Source organism: Cannabis sativa, chromosome 4 (assembly GCF_029168945.1).
Source record: "Cannabis sativa cultivar Pink pepper isolate KNU-18-1 chromosome 4, ASM2916894v1, whole genome shotgun sequence".
Lineage (NCBI taxonomy): Eukaryota > Viridiplantae > Streptophyta > Magnoliopsida > Rosales > Cannabaceae > Cannabis > Cannabis sativa.
In genome coordinates, this window is record NC_083604.1 from 58,770,870 (window position 1) to 58,782,069 (window position 11,200).

An 11,200-nucleotide genomic window follows, 5' to 3' on the forward strand; every position below is an offset into this window, starting at 1 on the left:
CTTCATTTTTACAGTTCAACGCAATTTTTTTTCTTTTGTATTTTTACGGAAATTTACATAGCAACCAACGAAACAATTTAAATTGCAAGTAAAATTTACATAGCAACCCACATAAAAACTATCGAAGCAATCAAAACTGTAAATTTAAAAAAATACATATATAGTACATAGGGTTGTTCATCCAATCTAATACGCACTTTTTTGGTCAAAAAACATCCAATCCGTACAATAGCTCAAATCCAATCTAATCCAATCCAATCTGAAAAGTGCAGATTGGATTAGTTATTTTAGATTTGTTACTTTTTAATATTAAATTATTTAATATTTATGAAAAAAAAATTCACATAACTAGCAACAAAATAAAACAAACTATAGTTATTTTATGTCTCCAACAACACATTAAATAAATAAAATAACAAATAACAAATTCAAAGGAAAACAAAATTGTATATATAAAAAAATATTTAATTTTATTTTAAATTGTATGTAGAAAAAAAATATAGAAGAATAGAATCTACATTTTATCTATTAAGTTTTGCAATATAATTGTATTATATGTATTAGACTATTAAATTAATATTTTTTTTACATTAAAATATTATTTGTATATATAATTTTTAATTTTGTTATAAATATGTGTGGATTGAATTGGATCGGTTACTTTTACTAGTCAATCAACATCCAATCTACACAAGTGCGGATTTTGAATTTTCCAATCCAATCCAATCCGCACAAGTGCGGATATCCGCACTTTGCGGATTGGATTGGATTGGATCGTACGGATTGGATTGGATCGGCTATTTTATGAACACCCCTAATAGTACATAGGATAATTCTCCTTATTTATATAATATGAAAAGATAGAAATACTTAAGTTTTGCTCCCAGTTGCAAATAAATACCTAACTTTAATTTTTGGCGGTAATAATACCTAAATTATATTTTCAGAACTCTGTAGGTACCTAACCATTAAATATTATGTCATTATCCACTTGTCATTTTCTTATTGATATATTTAAATTAATTTTTTTAAAAAAAAATAAAAATTTAATGACTTGAACCAATAAGGAATTGTCACGTGGAAATTTACTTAACAATTAACAGTCAGGTACCTACAAAAGTTTCAAAATTATAACTTAGGTATTATTACCGCCAAAAATTAAACTTAGGTATTTATTTGTAACTAGAAGTTAAAATTAGGTATTTATACCGCAAATTACTCTTAATTAAATAATAAAATTAAGTGCAGAAATTTTAATTTTTTTTATTATCAATTGTTAAATTAAAATTTTATTTTTAAAAATTAATATTTAATTACAGTTATTTTTAAAAATTATCTTAAGACCTTAAAAATATTATATATATATATATAACCATTTTTTAAATCAACATATATGTAACCTTATTTTAGGTTTTATAAGCGGTATAAACTCAATAATTTTTTTTTTGGAACATAAGTATCCAATGTTTATAAAACTGTAATTTTTTCATCAGTACAGACTTTGTTATTGTCTTAAACAGAAGACATATAAGACTTAAATTTTAGATTGTTTGGTCTCGACAAAAAATATGTAGTATCAGTTACTTCCAAATCTTTTTTTTAATAAATTTAAACCGGAGCCTGTACTCACGAAAATAGAGAAAAATTACAGTTTTACAAACATTAGGTACTTATGCCACTAAAAAAAATTATTGGGTTTATACCGCTTACAAACTCAAAACTTTGGGTACTTATGCCGCTATTTACTCTTGTAATAATGATAACATATTTAGCAATATAATAATATTTAAGTCCAAAACAAAACTATTTGTACAACTCCGCCCAAAAAGAAAAGAAATGTGGCAATTAACGAGATACTTATACAGTAATTTCCCTTTACAATGCACTGAGATCTGTGCTATATGAACAGCTTAATTAACAATTAACCACAATCCACCATAAAATATTGATGTCTTCACTTACAGACTAAATTTCCCAATGATTTACAAAGACAGAATAAAAGAAGGAAGAGAGGAAAACACTAAATTAAGTAGCATAATAAATAACACTAACAAATAGAATCAAGTAGAATGTGTACCATGTGTCCGAGAAGCCCAAATACCAAAGACAAGAAACCAAAACACAAACAAAATTGCCCAATAGCGAGCAGGTCCATACTTGATTCTGGTAAGTACAAACTGCAACATTCAAAACCATATTCAATTACATCCCATTTGAGTTAATAGTTGCAAATTTATGATAGTAATCAATGGAGCGCAAAGGAGAACAAAAAAAATTATGTTAACCGACTTCTAGTGCAAACTGCGAACAAAAGATAAAGCACAAACGATTTTGAGAAGCTTTGATTGTTATTGGAAGAGAAAACAAAGATCATAGCAAAACAAACAACGAAAAAAAAGATTGGACAAGTTACATCTTTCTAAAAAGAGAAGATTTCTCATGCATTATGTGGAAAAAATAGTCTCTCTTGGGATATATGCAAAGTATTAAGTCTAAAAACGAAGGGAAATATATATTTATATATATAAATTGTAGTTTTGATACAAGATACTACAGTGTTATATATAAGGTAAGCCAACTTCACTCCCAAAGAACCACGTAAATACAGTACAAACATTCTATTTTGAATCAACTGTGGCAATTTAGGCTTGTTAGTTAAACAAGGTTGTTGGTTTTCTTGTCACTCAATCATGTTAGAGGATTGGCATAGAAAAGCCCAATTATCTATTAAATCTTGAACAACCTAAACTAAATAATGCTCAATGCCAACAAGAACCCTACAGAGCAGAGCAAATGAAAAATGTCCAAGGTACTTACAAAGCGAAAGAACACTACTACCGTAAGAGCACAAATGCCTCCAAGAAGAAAATGAAGACCATTTTGAGCAGTTTTCTGCACAATGAAATGTAGATTCAATAAATGTTATATGAAAAAACTATACATTAAACAACCACCCCCCCCCCCCCCCCCCACAAAAAAAAAAAAAAAAAAACCTCCACTCTGTTATGACTTCCCTACAAGTCTTGATTGGCCCTAGTACAACTTAGAGGCATGCCTAAGTGTCACAAACGTTTCTCCATTCAATAAATCTTTTTCTTTCATGTTCATTACAATTATAAGATATGTACCTAAAAATATTTAGAAAATCGAAGTACCAAGTGGTAGTTTGATTGACCCAAGCAAGTAAAAGTAGAAGCACTGTATTTGAATTGCTTTTTAGTACATGGTATTTGCTATGTTCTATCTTAACATTGTAAAGGTGTCATCTGATTTTGTATCTGCAATTATTTAATCAAGTGGAAATCGAAAACATGCATACCTTACCGACTCGAGGTGCTATAAGCCATGCAAGAGTAACAGTAAGTAAACCTGTAGCCAGCAAAATCCCAGTACCTTCCACAGCCCACCTAGTTGCAGGATTTTCAGTAGGGAAAACCTCTTCAGTGACATTATTCAGAGGTTGTTCAGATGCTTGTGAAAGTGCAATATGGCTGTTATTGTTGTTGTTGTTGTTGTTGTGTGGACTAAACCATAGCGAAATCTCACTCAACCGCTGCCTTCGAATAGCAGCTACAGCATCAGGGTCTACACCTGTACTTGAGGGAACCTGGGCATGATAGGGTTCTCCACTGGCAGTCCTTTCCCTTAGTGCCTCATATTCTTTCAAAGAAGCCAAAACCTTTCTGTAGTCTGCAGCTCTAATATTTTTTGCTTCATGTCCACATATTTCACAAACAGTAGAACCATGGTTAACAAACCATTTCAGTGCACAAGCATAGTGTACTAGAGCAAGGTCATTTTTGCACAAGCAACCAAGCTCAGTTAACGCATCTTGATAACCACACGAGCCCATTTCTACATCATCATTACAAATGAGAACCTCCCCATCAGGACTCACAAATTCCATGATATGGGATTCTCTAACATTCTTCTTAACAGAGACATCTTTTTCAGCATGATTCATAATCAGTTTGTTATCAGGCTTCAATGCTCCATCGCTTTTATGTGCTTCGTGTAAAGGAGGAGTAACACCTAGAAACTCTAAGGCAGCATCTCCCCTTTTGTCTGATTCAGCACATTGGCATACGCGACAAGTTTCTAAGTCACCCTCCATGTCTGAACTGCGAGTTGAGTAAGGCTCTAAATTGTCATTGCGAGTAGGTGAGCAACCTTCAACACTATCTGCCCTGTTAATTTGTGGCACAGCTTCCTTACCCATCATTTTACTTGAGGCCAAACTCAATGAAACAATTTATACATCTGGTTTACGAAAAACCATTGGTTCGAGCTGTGTTGTACTTGTATGGTTTCATATTGAACATAAAGTTAACTTTCCCATTGTAACTTTCATATCAAACTTGAGCCTTCTTTTCAACTGTAACAGAACAACAAGATATCCAATATTTTAATCTGCACAATGCTTAACGAGATTTAAGAAAGTTCATAACAGTTTTAATAGTAAATGGTTTCTTTTCTGATGAAAATCATAACACATTTTATTAAGAAGGATCAACACAAGCAAACTACCAAAGTAACACAATCCTAAGAACGCATATTCACTCTCAACTACCATATGCATTCTTAAGAGCATAGTACTACTAGCATAATAGCCTCTAATGGTGCTAGCTTTTCCAAGTACGAACCCCCTACCTAATGTCAAAAATAGAATAAAATTAAAACACCAGAAACTCAATGTGCATCAATTTGTATAGTTTCAGAAAACAATGTTTAGATTTTCTGGTAGTTCCCAAGAATTATTTTAGTCAGTAACAATTATGGTTTTCATAATAAAAAAAACGACATAAATAATTAAATAAATTTCATAAGTGAACCGTATTTTCTCTATGAAGTCCCAACACATTAAGAAATAAAAAATAAAATAGAGAATAATATTTATCAAGGGAACAAAAATAAAATTAAAAATCATCCCCTTTGTTTTGGGGAATTTCTGAATTGTCGAAATATGATTGTATGATGAGATCCATATTGTGAGTGTAACCCAGAAGAATAAGGAGGAGATATAGAGAGCGAGAGAAAATGATTTATGGAGAAAATCACATGAATGAAGGAAGGAGGAAGTGGGTACAGAAAGATTAAGAGGAAATAGCTAACCTTAAGGAGAGGAGAGAAAGAGGGCCTTGAGGAAGGAATCTCCACCGAATTAGGAAGCTGCTAATTTCGCTCTTCACATTTTCTATTTTGCCTTTCCTTTCCGTTCTACTCACTAACAGACAACAGTACACGTTGGATTCACTACACCCGCATTACTCTACATATTAAATATTGAATTGAATAAAAGATTCACGTCATTGTAAAAAAATAAAATAAAAAATTAAAGATTCATTTAAGAAGGATTACCTCTCAAGTTTTCAATGTCTTTTTAAAAGAAAATCCATCTCCACACAAAATTTGGTGTCCAAAAATAAATATTATTTTTAGAGATTTTTTTATTTTTACACTTTAAAATAATTTTTTTTTTGCATTTTTACGAATTTCGCATAGAAATCTTTATTGCAACTAGCGTTGCAACTTAAATTGTAATAAAAAATCGTATGGAAACCCCTATTGCAACTAGCGCTGCAACCACTTTAGAAATCCAAACCGTAAATTTGAAAAAAAGTTAAAAAAAAAACAGTATATAAGGTAATTCCCCTTATTTTTATTTTTATATTAATTTACTAAAATCATCACAATTATTAATTATTAATTATTAATTTCAATAAAATTACTAATTAATCATGTAAATGATTTTTTTGAAATAAATAATAAAATCTTATTATGGCACTCAACTAAAATTATAATTTAGGGACATCTCAAACACGCGATCAAGATTAGAATTAGAAAAATAAGTCAAATAATAACCATCTAATTTCTAGATCGTTTGACAAAACAACTAAAATAAAATCATATAAAAAAAATTACAGCATCACAATTAACCTTAAAAATACACATATTCTATTTCATCCACCGCTCAGAAGACACTAACAGTAAAAACAGCTGCGGTAGATTCATTCAACCTCGTAATGAGCACTCAACTATTGTATAAGGTATGTAAATACACTACTAACAACCTTTTCAGTAGCCAAGAATTTGCTATTCCCAACCACTAAAAACGATTTGATGGTGAGCCATCGAAGAACAAAGAAGAACCGACAACAAAAACAAACAAAAAAAAAAAAAACAAAACAAAACCATGTTACATAAACAAGACTAAAATACTCAAAATTATATCACAGAGACAAGATACAAAAATGCTCAAAATTATGCCACTAAGACAAGACTAAAACACTCAAAATTATATCGCGGAAACAAGACTAATCACAATAAGAAAATACAACCCCGACCAAGCCACGCCTAAGCCCAACAAAAGTCGGCAAGCCTGACTTGAGAAAAAAGACAACTTCTAATAGCTATAAATTTAGGAACGAGAAATCTTAATTTTTTTTCTATAATATCCTCACTAATATTGATATATAGAAGATTAAAAGAAAAGCTCACTATATTCATAATTAATTATGTAAATTATTAAAATACAATAAATCAAAATATCATATTGCATATAGTAACATAAATATTACATTACTAAAAACACATTACATTCATTACAAAAAAAAAAAACCCCTTAAATAAAATTAAACCTAAAACACACACTTAAAAAAAATTAATTAAAGTATATTAATTTTGTGAATTACCATATATTTGTCCCACAAGTATTCAATTAATGTATTTTCAAGCTCAATGTGTGCTTCAACATCCTTGATTTTTCTTTGTCTAGCAAGAACTTCTTAAAACTGAGCATTATCTTCTTCTATCATCTCAACTTATAGGCTTGGCATTTCATTCAATTGATGCATTAAGATCACGTTCATTTTCTACTATCATATTATGCATAATAATACATGAAGTCATTATATCATGAAAAAAAATATATATTCTAAAGACGTATCGATCCAGCAATAATTGCAAATTTAGATTACAATACTCCAAATGCACGTTCAAAATATTTTCTACATGTTTCTTATTTCATTGCAAATAATTTTTGCTAACCTAGATTTTGGTCAACTGATGCGGAGCCATAAAAACTAAGTAAAAATCGATAAGAAAGCAAAGACGGTAAAGGTTACACCAAGATTATTATAGAGGTTCAACCTTAATTTTAATCGTAATATCCTACTACTCTTTCAATTGTATTTTCCGTATGCTGAACCCAAGATCACAAGATAGCTCAAGTGAGTTTCTTGAAAGCAGAGAGAAATACAAATGTATTTAAGTAGAGTTTCTACTTACAAAAGTTATGAACTTACTTCCACTTGATGAAGTCTAATATTTATGGTGAAAAAAAAAAATCAATCAACATTAATTACACAAAATCTACACTCCAATCAGCATTATTGCACAAATTCGCACCTCAATTAGCTTCCTTGATTGGTGGGAGTTGGATGAGTTTGGATCTTGGGTGCTAGAGGTGGTGCTTCTAGCCCTATCTTCACCTTCGGGAGGGTAACACAGGTGTTTGTCGCCTTGGAGGGACCTATGCTCCCTATTCAGTGCTCAACTGTCGTATTTCCTTCTTATGAAGGATGATTTGTCTAATAATTAAGTGTTAGGGTTGTTGTTGTTAGAAATTTTTTTATCAGAATCTTAATTTATTACTCATGTATGTTGGATTAAAATTATAATTTAACATTCTAAATATGAACAACCTAAAAACGATAAATAAACACATATGAAGATTAGGATTTTCTTACATTGGGAATGCATCGGAATTAAATGTCTCATTCCGTTCAATTACTTTAACCATTGATTCTCATTCTGTAGCAGGATATTGTCAAGTAATGAACTCGAATCTTCTTTTCCATTAATGAGTGACATGTAGCATTCTACATGATCTTCCACAATGGTCTGAGTGTAATCTAGAGTAGTGTGAGCTGGTACTCAAGTCACGTAGAGTCATATTTGGCTAAAATCAATGAGGAAGAGAAATAGAATTTTCAAACTCTAATGACTAAAGCTATTTTCAAAAATACAAAGTGAAGAGAAAAGAGAAGATGAGATATTAGGGTTTTCTATCTTTTTCTCTTTCTTTATAGCACATAATAGGTTTAGGTTTAAAATATTTATTTAATTAAAATAATAGGTTAAATTATTTTAAGTGGTTGAGATTAAATATCAGACCACCATAAATTTAAATATATACTTATATATCTTTTAATTAAATAAATATTAATAATAATTAATTATGTAATATAAATAATGTATATATATATAAAATCGTAACCAATTTAGGGTATGCGTTTGGCCCGCAGAGGTTCAGCCCACGCGTGTCAGGGTACGGACCCAGTGACCAGGCTTTTTCATGTACAATGTCAGAGATTGTCCCCCACGACACGCTGTCGTGCAAAGCATGTGTGTCCTTGTATCCTGGGCTAAATGATCCAACGGCTAGGAGAAAGGGAAATTCAAATGTGAATGACCTTGAGGTGACACACGTCTGAAGCCCAGCCTGTACAACTGGTACAATTTGACACCCATAAAAGCCACATGGGAAATATGCCACCTACCAATCCAACGGTAGGATTTCATCCCTACGATGAGCCATCCAAGGTGGCCCATGCAAGAAAGTTGGCCTATAAATACCCCAGAGGAAGCACAAAGGGGGGATCCCTTTATTTCAGGCGTTTACCTTAAGATTGAGTCCTATTACTTATTCTTCATTAAGAAAACTCATTCATGTAACCCTACTATTAACTATAGAATATTCCTACTAAATGTCCTCTTCCTCAAGAGGAACAAGGTGGAAAGGAGTAAAAGTCCATTATTTATGTATTTGTATAAACATTCATCGGCCAATGAGCTTGATAAAATAGACTCGTGGATTAAGGATAGTTAACGCCTAGACCACGTAAAAATCTCTTGTATGTTATTACATTATTTACGCCTTCATTATTTTCTTAAGCTCTAAAAATATTTGATTGCCGAAAACACAGTAAAACCATCTCAAATAATGAATTCTCTACAGGCCATGTTTGGGCAGCAGTCTAATCAAACAAGACATGATGCTACTCGTAGATACATGAATTGCAAGATGAAGAAGGGTGTCCTTATTCAATCTCATGTATTGCACATGATTGAGCTAATGCATGAGACACATGGACTATCATTGACGAAAGGACTCAAGTGTTAGGATTTATGCCCTGAAAAGCATGTAAAGATATTTTTGATTATTAAATAAAGAGTAAACATTTGATGTATGTGCGAATGTTAAATTGTAAAATATCAAAAAATTCCTTATTAATATATGAGGTTGTGGCTTGTAGTTGTACAGAGAACTAAGACCACTTAGCTATGAATAAAATAATCAACAACATATTAAAGTTATTAATTCTTTAATCAATAGTTACTAGTACAGTTCACTGAGTCTAGTTCTTCGGTGCAAGTATCTTGGTTCGGATTACTGATATTGTGAGACATCAAAGTGAAGGTACTGTATATAATAGATTTTATATATGACAAGGACTTCTATGAATAAAGTTGTCTTTATTAACATGCCATTTATCATAAAGATCTAATTTATATCATAATGATGATCAATAGTAGATTGGCCTAAATCTTGAGTTATCATGAACTCATGTTCATGTAATTAATTTCTTTGATTCACTCGTTAAAATTTCTCAGAGAAGATGATTCTTACAACTTTTGTTTTAGAAATCTAATAATATGGACGACTGGGAACATGGTGTACAATTATGGAATCATAACTTTCTTAATGGATCGAATTTTGGTTCCCTTTAAGTGTTAATTCTGGAATTAGAATGTTGTGCATAAATTCAAAAGGGATTTTGAATTATAATTCCACTAGTGAATTAATAGAACTAAAGGATAAAGAAGTAATTAAAAAGGTAAAATGGTATTTTGACCAAAACTAATTACAAATCAACACATGGAGGGCTAATCACTGGAGTTGATTATATCAATGGACATTTCAGTTAAACTCACTAAATATAATTATATGATTACTAAGTGTGTAATTCTATATTTATAGTGGAGTAACCATGGAATTAATAAACAAGGAATTATTTAGTTGATGAGACTCAATAAATAATCGAATTTATTGGAGCTTAAAATTATAGGTCCATGGTCTCCGAATTGCCACCTTGAAACACTGTTAAGGGTAAGGATAAAGAATTGTATAAAGATATTCAAAGAAAAATCTACTTTGAATTGGGAAAATAGTCATTATTTATTTTTGTAATAAACAAATAATTTTTTCAAATTAATTAAATAGGGAAAAAGACAAAAACTATTAAGACATAATTTTTCGAGACAAGATTTGTCTAAACAAAAGTTGTCAGGACAAAAGACACCAACCCTGTCATAAAGACACAGGTAGGCGCCTAGCATTGTCCCTATCCCTATGGGATTTCTTTTTAGGTTAATTAATTATTTAATTGATTCAATTAGATAAATATCTAATTTGAAAAGTAGTTATAGATATTTTAAGGTTGTTGAGATATTCTCTCAAGTGGTTGAGAGATTCCCTCATAAATATTAGTAACCAAATTCGGTTATAGAGATAGTTACCATCCAAACATGAAATTGTTCTATGTAAGGATCAATGTCCAAAGACTCCTCAAGAAGAAGATGACATGAGAAAGTACCCTAATGCATCAACAGTTGGGAGCTTGATGTATGCAATGTTGTGTACAAGGCCTAACATATGCTACACTGTAGGGATTGTTAGCCGTTATCAATCTAATTCAGGTTTAGAACACTGGATTGCTATAAAGCATATTCTTAAGTATCTTTGGAGAATGAGAGATGTCTTGCTTGTATATTTCGATGGAGAGTTAAATCTTACTAAATATACTGATTCTAATTTTCAATCAGTATTTACTCTTGGTTGAGGAACTGTAGTTTGTAGAAGCATTAAGAAAACTAGTATTATAGATTCAACCATGGAAGGCAAATATATACAAGCTTGTGAAGCAGCTAAGGAAGCAGTTTGGTTGAAGAAATTCTACACTGCTCTAGAAGTAGTTCTAGAAGTATAAAAACTACTTGTGCTCTACTGTGACAATAGTGGAGCGGTGGCCAACTCCAAGGAACCAAGGAGACACAAGAGAGGCAAGTATATTGAGAGGAAGTACCATCTTCTAAGGAATATAGTAGAGAAAGGTGATATGACAGTCTTGAAGATCGT

The 11,200-nt window shown here is 31.2% G+C and overlaps 1 protein-coding gene across 2 annotated transcripts; it reads right to left on the reverse strand.

Annotated features, from left to right (window-relative positions):
• Positions 1-1,767: 1,767 nt before the first annotated feature.
• LOC115714835 (uncharacterized) lies at positions 1,768-5,289 on the reverse strand. Of its 2 annotated transcripts, none has more exons than XM_030643596.2 (4): positions 5,113-5,289; positions 3,320-4,375; positions 2,818-2,892; positions 1,768-2,177 (listed from the first exon to the last, which is right to left on the reverse strand). In XM_030643596.2, the coding sequence occupies exons 2-4, from the start codon at positions 4,220-4,222 to the stop codon at positions 2,061-2,063; spliced, it is 1,095 nt and encodes a 364-aa protein (XP_030499456.2). In that variant the 5' UTR covers positions 4,223-4,375; positions 5,113-5,289; the 3' UTR covers positions 1,768-2,060. The 2 variants fall into 2 exon arrangements, with proteins under 2 accessions (XP_030499456.2, XP_030499457.2); XM_030643597.2 differs by having other exon boundaries at positions 3,320-4,410; positions 5,113-5,264.
• Positions 5,290-11,200: the final 5,911 nt, after the last annotated feature.